Source organism: Dermacentor silvarum, chromosome 4 (genome assembly GCF_013339745.2).
Source record: "Dermacentor silvarum isolate Dsil-2018 chromosome 4, BIME_Dsil_1.4, whole genome shotgun sequence".
NCBI classification, from domain to species: Eukaryota; Metazoa; Arthropoda; class Arachnida; order Ixodida; family Ixodidae; genus Dermacentor; species Dermacentor silvarum.
In genome coordinates this window covers 3,082,129-3,096,241 of record NC_051157.2, presented here as the reverse complement: position 1 = coordinate 3,096,241, position 14,113 = coordinate 3,082,129, and the positions used below count along the sequence as shown (strand labels likewise).

Sequence of the window (14,113 nt, the reverse complement as noted above, 5' to 3'; positions counted from 1 at the left end):
CTGTAGCGTGTTTAAACTTGTCAACACATGCTAAGCCTTTTCACGAGTGTTTTGAACAACATGTAGGTATGAGAGCCACGTGGTCTGCATCCTGGGAGAGCGAGGCAAGCCTCGCTCTTAGCGCCCGTGGAGCATTGGCAAGCCTGAAGCGAGGGAGTACAGAAGCCTAATGGGTGGTCCGAATTTCTTATGTAAATAGCTCCTTCTATCTCTTAGACTTTTGTCAGTTACAGCACTGGGAGCCGGGTGGCCGTGGGCCACGGGTGCCGCTACGAGCTGTCTGGTATTGTGACCTGGCATCAGGCACTCCAACACCGTTTGGAACAGTGGGCGCCATCAACTGGAATGCTATGTGCTCGGAGTGGGGTAGAACCACCACAGAGAATTGACGTCTCCTCATGGCTGCCTGTTTTACGACCATAATGGGTGTTTTTTGGATGCTGGTTTTTGTCAGAGTAGCGAGTCATTAGGCTTAAGGCTTTATGAAGCTGCCTGTCGCACGTGGAGGAACACAACCTGATGGACTGTGGCGTTGAGGTGTTGCACTTTGCTTCCCTCATTCTAGTTAGCCTCACGCGAATTGAAATTACTCGTTCGACTCAAGAAAGTGAGCTTTGTTCACGTGAACTTAGCATCTCAATTGCTGCCCGAAACTTTGCTAGCCGAATTAAACATCATACCTCGTGGGCGGTGTGCATGTAGAATTCCTCTCCCTTTCACTACTATAGTGTTTGTCGAGTGTTTTGAGTGTATGCAGCGTGAGTGGACTCATACCTGCTTTCCCGTCACCTGCACGTACATTATCTGCTCTGCTGCCCTGGACTCCACTCTAACCACCCCAGGCAACGCAGATGCCTGCGGCTAGTTCGGCGCAGCGACTTCAGCGGCTGCCTGTGTCCAGTTCACAACCCTCGGTGGCTAGGAAAAGAGCCGGCAGTCACCAACGACTGCTGAGCACCAGCGTACCCACGGTGCCAAGGCGAGCATCGTAACTACTAGGCTATAAAACAGCCACGCTTGCAGAACATGCATTTGTGCGAACCATATGATTGCGTTCGAGCGTCATCATCTTCGACCACAGCTGGTGTGTTCGCAAGCTCGTGCTCTGCGAGGTGAAAATGAGGTTTTGCGCACTATGCTCGGAAGAGAGATAAAGAAAATGAGAGCGAGAGAGAGAGACGCATTCACAGAGCGGGTCTGCTGGAACGCGTTGTTGGCGTTGCAACGTGGTAGAACACAGTGTCGGCATTGCAACGCGATGTCGGTGTTGCAAGCTGCGCTATGCAACGTGCAGTGACAGCTGTAAGTCCGAGACGCACGATAAGAAATTATCATCATCGTGAGTAATAAGATGAAAAGTTCGCGCACACTTCCGGAAAATGCTGGGCTACGATCGCTCACCTTCGCTGTTTGAAGCAATGCGCAGAGCTGAGTGAGTGCAAGGTTAAGAGTTTTTCTAGAGAGCGAGGAAATGTCAATTGGCTGGGATGTTCGGGTGAAACCAACACCTTCTTTGAATGGCCCCACAACCAGCATGTGAAAATAGACGCTCGGAAGCTACAGATTTGATGGAGTCGACATGAACTTCATCGTTATGAAAAATACGTGCTCCAAACCGGCACACATACTGTGTGTCACGGTATAAATTTCTCCATAGTCGATTTTTATTTTTAACATGATCAATACCATTGGTCGGCACGCACTCTGGGTAGAGTGCGTGCATTTTTTTTTTTACTAATGCACACTAGCCGAATTACAACACATAGAACATTCACACGGGCGTGCGACAAATCAAGGAAGTCTGACTCACCGCAACCCGATAGCGAGCGAATACGTTCGCCCCATGCTATGACACCATCGCCTAGTCGTTCACGTGTACAGTCACGCGAACGGTGGCGCGCTCGAACGATCCGTGTTCGTCCATACCGGTGTCCTGCTCTTAGCCTCGCGCAACGGTCGCGCGAAGCGAGCCGGGGCACGCGCCAAGCGTTCGTGCGTGTTGGACGCTGATCCCAAGCCAAAGAGAGAGCGCCTTCGACCTTTTTCTCCCAAGTCACCCCGCCGTTCGGCAGCGCTAGCATCGCAACACTCGCGCCATCTCCCGCAATGCGCCGCAACCACCACAATCGCTGCCGGGCTTAGCCACGCGGAGAAGCCGGACTGCAGGAGACATGCGGGGAAAACAACATCAGGGGACGCGTGAGTCGCGCATCCCCACAAATTCATGAATAAATATTGTGTATTTTACAACACAAACAATTTTTTCCTCACTTTACTGTCACTCTAAAAATATTACGACCATATTTTTTCGTAATATGGTTCTTTTGAAGAATTTAAATCAGCAATAAAAAAACTCAACCCTGGGGGGTCGCATTTGGCAAAAAAATTCAACCCTCAAAGGGTTAAGTAGTGGGACGAGTAGAGAGAGCTGCTGCCGACGCCGACCGCGCTTCCTCGAATTCGCGCCGAACGCGCCCAGTGTCCGTGACTGTAGCCGATGCCTCTGGCGACGGCTCGGCAGGTAAACTCCCCAGGTAAAGTGTGTCTCCGCGCCTCAGCGACGCGGAGCTTGTGGGGATGCACGACTCTCACGCATCCCTTGATGTTGTTTTCCCCGCAAGACTCCCGTTTCCTGTAATGCGGCTTCGCCGCATGGCTTTACGGTCGGTGTGGATGCGGCGCATTGCGAGAGATGGCGCGAGTGTTGCGATACTAACGCCACCTAACGGCGAGGTTACTTGGACACAAAAGGTCGAAAACACTTTGTGGTAGGAGGACGCCAGTTTAATGTTTGTGATCGGTGTGCGGGGCCGATATTCGAAATGCACGGGCTTTTCGGTGCTTGTGCTCGGCGTGCGGGGCCGAAAAGCGCGGGAGTGAGCGTCGCTGGTGCGCGTGGTCGGTGCGCGTGCCGGGAGAGACCATCTGTAACGACGGGGCAGCCAGGCTGACAGAACGGGCAGTGCAGCGAGATGGAGCGTACCGAGCACCGGCCCACGTCCCGGCATCCCGGTCCTGCACTGCGAACTGGGCGCCGCCCCGGCTTCTACCATCGTCGCGGGTCCTGTTGAGCTGGGCCTGGTCCCCGCTCGCACGACCGCTGCCGTGCTGCCGGGCTCGGGCCACGACCCACAGCCCTGGTCCTGTTCCACAAACCGGGCGCTGCCCCGGCTTCTACCATCGACGCGGGTCCTGTGGAGCTGGGCCTCGTCCCCGCTCGCACGACCGCTGCCATGCTTCCAGGCTCGGGCTACGACCCAGAGCCCTGGTCCTGCTCTCCGAACCGGGCGTCGTCCCGGCCTTCACCCCACGGCTGTGCTGGGCTTCGTCCCGGCTCTCATCCCACCGCCGTGCTGCCGAGCTCAGGCTATGACCCAGAGCTAACGCTCCGGAACCGGGCTACGTCCTGGTGCCACCCTGAACGTCAACCGCCGCCCGTATACCCACCGCCGTCAGAGCCAAGTCCGCCGAGCCGTCGCCACGAGGCCGGACTCCTGTGTAGAATTGTGAGTGCTCGAGCGTGACACTTATCCAGCTTATCTGTATAGTTTGTGTTCCCGTATTCGTCCCAAGTGCCGTTCGTGTCATAAATACTGTCTCTTTGTGTCTCTGGTTGCTTTCTTGTGCGTCTGGCTGACCTGCGTCCACAACATAATCATCACACACTTTCTCTTGGCTTTGGGATCGGCAAGCAGCACGCACGAACAGTTGTAAGAGAACAAGCTGAAAGCTGGAACCAACATTTCGAAAAGTGAACTTGACTTTTTTAAGGCGACATATCCACTTGTCGACAAGTCAAGACAACTGCCAAACATAGGCTCCTGCTTTCACCTTGTTCTCGTTTTGCTCATCGTCTTGAAATTCCATCTCCTGCCTTCCCCGCATTTTCCGTTGATGCTTATGCAACACAGAAGACAAGCTGCACCCTGTTATTTATTTACACCAGAAGGGTGCTTCCTACTACATGAAAAATGAAACCCTTACCTGAGGAACAGTGAGCCGTCCAGTAATATCTCCTGCTTGAAGTTCCACCAGCCAGGCATACTCTAGAGTCTCACTGCCAAGGGGACGTTCTGCTCCTGAGAACAATGCTTGTGCACGTACCTGGAAGGAAAAGTCTCTGAGATCGATTGAGGTGTGGGGCACTATGTCATGAACTGTAAGAACGCAGCAGTCATTTACCAACACTGCGGGACCAACTGTAACCATCACAAGCATCACAGATTCTACAAATCCTTGCACGCTATCAAGCACACTTCACGTAATACGCAGTGCACTTTCCAAGCTGGTGGAACCGTTGCCATACAAGGCAACTGCAGCCATGCTTGGCAGCGTACTGGTGCCCTGTCACAGCCCGTTGTTCCGAGTAATTAGCATTGCATGGTGCATCAAGCAAATAAGCCCAGCATCACTTTTTGCTTCGGGCAATGCTACACACAATGGTGTGCAATGAGAAGAAGAGCCGGTGATCGTTGATGCAGCATAACCGACAACTAACTGATAGCCACAGTGTCATACCAAGCCAGTACTACTTTCTATCGGCACAAAGTAGTCAGTCAATCGACTTCCTTTTACCCTATCCACGAGTTATTTATGAACTGTATGCTTCTTTATGAAGGACACTGTGCATCTGCAAAAATTTTGTTGCAAATATTATACGTGGTAAGCAATAGACCACATACGTGGGAGACAATTTAATGACCTTAACCAGGCCAATGTCACCTCTTTGCAAAATGGCACATATTAGAAGGCGACGATATAAAGCCAGCAGGCGATGAAGCCAAGAGAGCATAGGGGTCATTAGCTCTGGTCGAAACTAAAACGTAGAAAATAATAACAAAAAGTGCAAAATGAAAGTGGCCGAAAAGATAATTTGTCCCCTGTAGAAGCCAAACCCACAACCTCCACATTACACTCATGCGTTGCACAACCAAATGTGCCACGATGACATAAATACAGGATGATGGTGATGAACATAAATCCAGCCACTATCTTGGGTACAGTATGGACCACTCATAACGTGTGGTAATCCTCAGGTCCTATAGACCAGACTACCTCGCACGTAGGCTGCGGGCGCCCTCCAATACTCTCGACACGAGGCACCACCTCTCGGTGTGGACTGCAGGAATTGGCCGATTAGCGTGTGTTTATTTGTGCGTGGTGCGTGTTTGTGTCATTGCCACTCACGGTTTGAGTGAGTAGCAACGATGTACAAAAGCTACTCGTCTGGGCAGCATTGTGCCGTCGTTGGCATTCCTGATAGGAATGTGGCGAGCACCAATATTTAAAAATTCCGCTCGGCATTACAGTCTTTGTAACACTTGAAGGCGAAAGCCTGGTGCAAATTTAGTCATAATTCGAGTTATACATTAAGTTACACATTAGGTTATACATATGTTTCGCTTGCGCTCCGCAGCTTTATAGGGCTCTACTCTTACTTTCGGCGTTTTGTACTCAATTTTGCCACTATTATCGCACCACTGACCAATTTGCTTACGGCTAGCAGCGGCATCTCCGCGTGGTCAACTTCGTGTGACGACGCCTTCAAGCAACTATGTCGTCTACTTACTTCGCCGCCGATTCTTCGACACTACGATCCGACAGCGCCCACAGAGCTACACACGGACGCTAGTGGCATCGGACTTGGTGCAGTCCTAGCGCAACGGAAAGACGGCTACGATGAGTACGTCGTCGCATATGCAAGTCGCACTTTAAAGAAGGCAGAAGCCAACTACTCTGTCACAGAGAAAGAGTGCTTGGCCATTATTTGGGCTCTCGTCAAATTTCGTCCATACCTATATGGTCGCCCTTTTGACATTGTTACCGACCACCACGCCCTTTGCTGGCTGTCCTCGTTGAAAGATCCGTCAGGTCGCCTCGACCGCTGGGCACTTCACTTACAAGAATATAACATCCGCGTTGTCTATCGATCGGGCAGAAAGCACTCTGACGCCGATGCGCTTTCCCGATCACCACTACCTTCCGATGTGGCTTCAGTGTCAACGCCCTTCGCATCCATGTCGACAATCAACGTCGCTGATATGCCGGCCGAGCTGCGTAAGGATCCCCCCCTTTCAACTATGCTGAATTTCCTCCACAATCCATCCGTCACACCCTCTTCTCGAACACTACGTCGCCAAGCCGCTCACTTTGCTGTCCACGACAACGTCCTTTACCGCAGAAATTATTTGCCTGATGGTCGCAAATGGCTGCTTGTGATACCACGACACATGCGTACTGACATATGCGCTTATTTCAATGCCGCTCCTCATAATGGTCACGCCGGCGTTCTGAAAACGTACACTCGGCTGAGGCAGCGTTTCTACTGGCACGGCATGTATCACTTCGTGCGCCAGTACATACGCGCTTGCACGGCGTGCCAAAGGTGTAAAATTCAACAGCGCCCTCCTGGCGAGTTACAGCTGCTCCCCTGCCCGGCCCGGCCATTTGATCGCGTCGGCATAGACCTATACGGGCAACTTCCCAGCAGTTCCTCAGGTAACCGATGGATAATTGTAGGCGTCGACCACTTGACGGGCTACGCCGAGACTGCCGCACTTCCGGCGGCTTCTGCGCGTGATGTTGCCTTCTTCATCTTGCGGAACTTCCTTCTTCGACATGGAGCACCACGCGAACTGCTCAGCGACCGGGGGCGTGTGTTCCTGTCCGAAGTAATACAAACCCTTCTCGCTGCATGCAGCATCGTTCACCGCAAGTCTACCGCCTACCGCCTGCAAACGAACGGCTTGACAGAGAGGTTCAACCGCGCACTCGGTGACATGTTGACTATGTACGTTGCCTCGGACCACAGTAACTGGGACACTGTTTTGCCGTTCATAACGTATGCCTATAATACCGCCACACAAGCTACCACTGGCTTTTCGCCATTCTTTCTGTTATATGGCCGCAAGCCCTCGTGTACAATGGACACCCTGCTCCCATACCGACCCGACGCTTCTGAATGCACGCCAGTGTCTGAAGCCGCCAAATACGCAGAGGACTGTAGGCAGCTCGCCCGTACCCTTACGACCGCCGCGCAAGGTCGCCAAAAGCTGCGGCATGATAGTAACGTGCCTACACTACATTTTCCGACTGGTTCCCTTGTTTGCTTGTGGATCCCACCTCACAGCCCTGGCCTTTCAACCAAACTTCTTGCACGCTATGATGGTCCCTACCGAGTCATCGACCATACCTCAGCTGTCAACTACGTTGTCGAGCCTGTGACGCCATCACACGACCTTAGACATCGTGGACGTGACACGGTTCATGTCAGCCGACTTAAGCCATACTATGACCCCCTGATCCTACCTACGCAGTAGGTCGCCAGGATGGCTCATCTTCTCTCCCGGGGGCCATTGTAGTGAAGAAGAGGAAGAAGTGCTCTTGCGTCTTTCGCTGTGCGCACCATCAGCGTTTGTGGACTGCCTCGATTGCGTGAGACGTCTAATAAATCGTCATATTGCCACGCGCTTGTGCCACTTGCTCCCAGAAGAAGACGAGGACAGTCTTGTGCACGAGCTAGCGCCTTGGTCTTTTGTCGGTGCTGCGCTGCCCCTTTGGCGACTCGGACTTACCTTAACGGCCTCTTTTAGAAGTCACCTCTTCATTAAACGTGACATTTTTCTGGTGGAGGTGCTGGGTATTCTCGACCCATGCAACAGACCCCTCCTAGCAGCAGGAACGCTAGATCGCTACCGGTGCTCACGCCAGTACATCGCGCCAGCCGGAGAATCCAGGGATTGGCCCCCGAGTTTGAGCCGCTACCTGAGAGGACAACGACAACGTCGGCAGGTATGGATGCTACATCCGCTACTACCTCGACAAATCCTGCGACGGCTACTCCGGTACCTCCGGTACCTCCTCATTACACGCTGCAAAAACCGCGTGTGCCAAGTCCCTTCCATGGCGACCTTCTAGAAGACGTGGAAGACTGGCTGGCGGACTTCGAGCGCGTAGCAGAGTTCAATGGATGGACCGACGAGGCGAAGCTCAAAAACGTTTATTTCTGTCTTTTGGATGGTGCTCGCACGTGGTTCCAGAACCGCGAAGGCATCCTGACATCATGGCGTGAGTTCTGTCGCAGGCTCTTGGACACCTACGCGAGCTCCGATCGTCGAGAACGAGCAGAATGGGCCCTCCAGTCTCGCATTCAGAAACCCAACGAGAGTGTGGCTATGTACGTGGAAGACATGGTGCGTCTCTTCAGGCGAGCTGACCCTACCATGTCGGAAGACAAGAAGCTGCGTCACTTGATGCGCGGAGTGAAAGAGCAGCTTTTTGGTGGACTCGTTCGTAGTCCGCCCAAAACGGTTGCGGAGTTTCTCACTGACGCCGTCGCCATGGAGAAGGCCCTGCACCAGCGCTCGCACCAATACGATCGGCAAGTGAATCTCTCCTCTGCTACCAGTGGCCTAGGAGCTCTCACGACCGACGTCGAGTCGCTTCGCGAGATTATCCGAGCGGTAGTCCGCGACGAGCTGCGACAGCTGCATCAGACGCAACAGCCTTCAGCCAACTTCATCGCTAGCGTCGTGCGTGACGAAGTGCAGCATGCGCTCGGCGCACCACGTTACGAAGCAGCACTTCAGGCCGCTCCACCAGTTGAGGCCTTCACAACATCAAGTGAACCTCGACGGGCAACATACGCTGACGTTTTAAGATGCACCGCCCCGTCGCCGGTGACGCACGCCTCCTACCATGAGCGACTACCAGCGTGCGGCTTATGCCGACGCATTCAGGCCCCCTATCCCTGCACCAGCGCCCCTACCTGCCGTCACCCCGTATGCGACGCTTCAGTCAGCGCAGGCGGTTCCTTATTTTGGAGAGGCTCGGCCATCCGCGCGTAAATCGGACATTTGGCGCATGCCTGATCGTCGACCAGCTCTGTTACCACTGTGGTGAGGCGGGACATTTATACCGAGAGTGCCAGTACCGCCGCCTTGGACTCCAGGGGTTTCCTGTCAATTCACCCCGACCCCGTTTCGGACAACGGCCACCCGAGATTGAAGATTTTCTCGCCCGACAGCGTGCGCCACCGTCATCAAGGCGCCAGTCGCGATCGCCGTCACCTCGACCATCCTATTCGGGAGGTGCAAGGCGGATGTCGCCAGGACGATCTCCGAGCCCTCGCCTGGAAAACTAACGTCAGCGACCTTTCGAGGCGAGGCCGCTGATACTGGACGTGCCGAAGACCTCCAATCGAAGCGACCTCAGACAGACGGAGACTTGACGACGCCAGTGTCTCAGGCTGGAGACTTCTCCATGAACATACCTGTGCTGATCGACGGTCGAAATGTTACTGCCTTAATCGACACTGGCGCTGACTATTCGATTATCAGCGGAAAACTGTCAAGCCATTTAAAGAAAGTCATTACGCCGTGGACAGGGACGCACGTACGGACAGCTGGCGGACATGTCGTCAAACCGCTTGGTGTGTGCACTTCTCGGGTGCAAATTCAAAATTCTACATTTCCGATCAGCTCCCTTGTTCTCCGAGAATGCTCCCGTGAATTAATACTCGGCATAGACTTTCTTCGAGAGTATGGCGCCATCATCGACCTCCGCCGACGCTGTATCTCTTTCTCTACAAAGAAAGCGACGACACGAGATGCCAGCCGCCGCACAGCCGCTCTTCGAATTTCCGACGACAGCGTCACGATACCACCTCGTGCTAGTGTAATGATTGCGGTAACGTCCGAGGGCATACGTGAAGGCGAAGTCCTCGCAGAGTGTAACGTCTCCCTTCTACTTACGCTCGGAATTAGCGTGGCTCGAGGAATCATTGACGTTAGGGATGGCCAAGCTGACGTCTTGATCACCAATTTCACAAATGAGCACCGACACCTCTTCCAGGGCACTGCCGTCGCTTACGCTGAAGCCTGGGAGGACGTCATTGAGTGTTTCGCGTGTGGAGAAAGCGAGAGCTATGAAGAATGCGTCCCAGATATCGACATCAATAACGAGCTGTCGGAGGACAATAAGGCGGCACTGCGGGGACTGTTGCGTGAATTCAAGGACTGCTTTGCTCGATCGTCGAAAGTCAGTCAGACACCCATCACGCAGCATAGGATAATTACTTACGAGGATGCACGTCCTATTCACCAGCAGCCATATCGTGTTTCGCAGAAAGAACGAGAAGCAATTCAACGACAAGTCAAGGAAATGATTGACGATGGCGTCATCCAGCCTTCAAACAGTCCGTGGTCGTCCCCGGTTGTCCTGGTAAAGAAGAAGGACGGCACTCTCCGCTTCTGTGTTGATTACAGAAAACTCAACAACGTCACAAAGAAGGACGTTTATCCGTTGCCGCGCATAGATGACTCTCTTGACCGGCTACGGCGAGCCAAGTATTTTTCCTCCCTTGACTTGAAAAGTGGGTACTGGCAAATAGAGGTAGACGAGCGTGACCGGGAGAAAACAGCCTTTGTCACTCCGGATGGACTTTACGAGTTCCGCGTACTTACTTCCGTTCGGGTTGTGCTCTGCTCCGGCAACCTTCCAACGGATGATGGACACGGTGCTCGCTGACCTAAAATGGCAAACCTGTCTCGTCTACCTGGATGATGTGGTCGTATTTTCAGGCAGCTTCTCCGGACATCTTAAGCGACTGCGGCAAGTGCTCGAGGCAATCCGATCGGCTAACCTCACGTTAAAGCCTCAGAAATGTCACTTCGGTTATGAAGAATTGAAGTTTCTTGGTCATGTCGTGAGCGCGGAAGGCGTCCGTCCCGATCCCGAGAAAACTGCCGCTGTAGCTGCTTTTCCGACTCCTACAGACAAGAAAAGCGTTCGACGCTTCCTGGGATTGTGCGCATACTACCGGCGCTTTATACGCAATTTCTCTAAAATTGCTGCACCACTTACTCGTCTCACTAGAGACGACACGCCGTTCATCTGGAGCTCTGCACAAGAAGCAGCTTTCGCCGAGCTTCGACATCGCCTGGCATCACCCCCGGTTCTTGGACATTTCGACGAGGACGCCGAAACAGAAATTCATACCGACGCCAGTAACGTCGGTCTGGGTGCGGTGCTCGTACAGCGGCAGGAGAACGACGAAAGGGTCATAGCTTACGCCAGTCGCACCCTATCACGACCCGAGTCCAATTACACTACCACGGAGAAAGAGTGTCTTGCCGTCGTATGGGCACTTGCCAAGTTTCGACCTTACCTCTATGGCCGCCCATTCAAGGTCGTGACGGATCATCACTCCTTATGCTGGCTGGCAAACCTAAGAGACCCTTCTGGACGACTGGCACGGTCCTGGAGCCTGCGCCTGCAGGAATACGACGTGACCATCGTGTACAAGTCCGGCCGCACACACGACGATGCCGACACATTGTCGCGCGCACCTGTTGAATCTGCCGATCAACACATCGAAGACGACAGCGCTTTTCTTGGCGCCATAAGCGGGACAGACGTATCGACACGGCAGCGAGCAGACTGTGAATTGCGCCCCATAATTGAACATCTAGAAGGCCGCAACGTCACTCTGCCCCCGCAAATTGCTCGAGGTTTGTCGTCGTTTTGTTTACGGCAGGGCATCCTATACAAGAAGAATTCTGCTGCCAGCAACAACACCTATCTTTTGGTCGTACCCACAGAGCTTCGTGATGAAATCCTGTTCGCATGCCACGACGAGCCTGCTTCTGGCCACTTGGGTTTCACTCGAACCCTTGCCAGGGTACGAAAATCTTACTACTGGCCGAAACTCGCCACTTGTGTTAAACGATACGTCCAAGCCTGCCGTGAATGCCAACGCCGAAAGTCGCCGAATGTGAAGCCTGCGGGATTGCTGAATCCTATCGAACCGCCTCGAGGGCCCTTCGATCAAGTCGGCATGGACCTCCTGGGCCCGTTTCCGTTGTCTACTTCCGGAAACAAGTGGATAATTATCGCCACGGACTATTTAACCCGCTATGCTGAAACAAAGGCTCTTCCTAAAGGCACAGCTTCTGAGGTTGCACAGTTTTTCGTACAGAACATCGTACTACGTCATGGCGCCCCATCCTGTGTCATCACGGATCGAGGAGCGGCGTTTACGGCAAGGCTGCTTGAAGAAGTTTTTCAGCTGAGTTACACCACGCACCGAAAGACGACTGCCTATCACCCTCAAGCAAATGGCTTGACTGAAAGGCTTAACAAAACAATGACCGACATGCTGTCGATGTACATAGACGTGCAGCATAAGACGTGGGACGAAGTCCTACCATACGTCACGTTTGCGTACAACACTGCTACGCAAGAGACCACACGCTTCACGCCTTTTGCTCTTGTTTACGGTCGTGAAGTGCAGACGATGTTAGAAGCCATGTTACCATGTGACACTTCTGACAATCTTGATGAAGACACTGAGCGTTTCGTGCAACGTGCCGAGGAAGCACGCCAACTGGCTCGCGTGAACATCAGGAAACAACAGTGTATTGACGCGCGACACTACAACCTTCGCCACCGACAAGTTGAGTACCAACCGGGTGACCAAGTGCTAGTTTGGACCCCCGTCCGCCGTAAAGGCCTTTCGGAAAAACTTATCAGTCGGTACTTCGGCCCTTACAAAGTGCTTCGGCGAGTAAGTGACCTCAATTATGAAGTCCTTCCTGACGGCACCCAGCCAGCACGACGCCGACAACCGCGGCCCGAGATTGTGCACGTAGTGCGGTTAAAACCATATTGCACACCACAATAGTCGTGGTTTCCGGACCATTACGTTTCTCCTGGGACAAGTCTTTCTGCCCGTCCATGCTTTGTTTAGCATCGAGTCGATGCTCTTCTGGGAGGAGGGGTAATGCCACGCGCTTGTGCCACTTGCTCCCAGAAGAAGACGAGGACAGTCTTGTGCACGAGCTAGCGCCTTGGTCTTTTGTCGGTGCTGCGCTGCCCCTTTGGCGACTCGGACTTACCTTAACGGCCTCTTTTAGAAGTCGCCTCTTCATTAAACGTGACAATATCACACATGTAAAACCCCGTGTGGTAGTGCTTGCCTAGCCCAAATACGTGACCAATACCTTGCGTAGCCAATCGATAGGTAATCGATAATCGATCAATAATCAATAAAGTCAGGAATATGCTGGGGATGACTTGGTAGTGCTTAGCCTAGCCCAAAAGCCACGATAGCTAGGTGCCCGTCAGCTCTGCTGTCTCTTTAATATTGCGCCTCCAATGCAAGCTACGCTAATTTAAAAAAAAATTTGAGTGTTCATGCAAGCGCGCTTTGGTCACGTATCGCGTACCCAATGAGGCTACTAGAGAAGCTTTCAGAGGCGGGTCAAAAGAAAGCAAACAGTGCTTCGCGGCAATATTGTTACTTTCATCGCATCCTTGGCTCACTAACTTTACACGAGGTGTGAAACGCATTTCAAAAACCGCTACCCTGTTTAGATAACTTTGCTGAGGTACGAATGAAATCGATAGTTTTATACCTTGTGATTTTTACTTTTGTCAACAACAAAAGCTTCGCCACAACACAGTGTCATGTCACTGCAAAGGTTCTGTGACAGCGCACATCGACGTTACATGCAGCTGTAGCGTGCTTATTGGCACACTTTATCTTGCACCATGGCTGGCACTTGCCAGAACATTTAATTTAACAGAATATCTCGCTTTACGACGTGCAGAAACCAATGCATACGTTTTCCGCAAATGAAAATGCGTCGCCCTCATCACAACCATGATACCTCGAAACTTTAGAAAAGTGAAGCGTGCCCTCGATCCGACGCGTGTTCTACTAAGTTCACCATGCGTACATAATGCAGAAGTGGTGGTGGTGGTGGTGAATTGTAGCAACAGGCGGGTTTAGCCTGGCGATCAAGGCCGGCAATTGCTCCGCCTGAGCGTCTCTTACAATATCGCTGAATGGTTTCACCATATGTCCATCAAACCAGTCTCTTTTAAGAATTCCATAAGGAGACGTGAAGTTTCTGTGTGGGCTATAACTGATCCCTCGGGAAATACAAGGTGTTGCAGGCACGCATGCGGACGGTCCTTTTTTTGTAGATTCTCCAGGAGAGCATACCTTTCAACTTGGAATTGCTGGCATGACCACAGAAAGTGTTCAATATCTCCTGTCTCGTCACATGCCGTACAGTTCGGAGAATTGATTCGTCCCGTCTTAAATAAC

General features: G+C 52.6%; 1 protein-coding gene across 2 annotated transcripts in view; it reads right to left on the bottom strand.

Moving 5' to 3' along the window:
• LOC125945148 (transmembrane protein KIAA1109 homolog) overlaps positions 1-14,113 on the bottom strand; it is a 303,684-nt gene that overhangs the window by 99,169 nt on the left and 190,402 nt on the right. For both annotated transcript variants that reach the window (XM_049666733.1, XM_049666732.1), the window contains exon 16: positions 3,985-4,104. In XM_049666733.1, the coding sequence (XP_049522690.1) occupies positions 3,985-4,104 (120 nt within the window). The remainder of the gene's footprint in view (positions 1-3,984; positions 4,105-14,113) is intronic.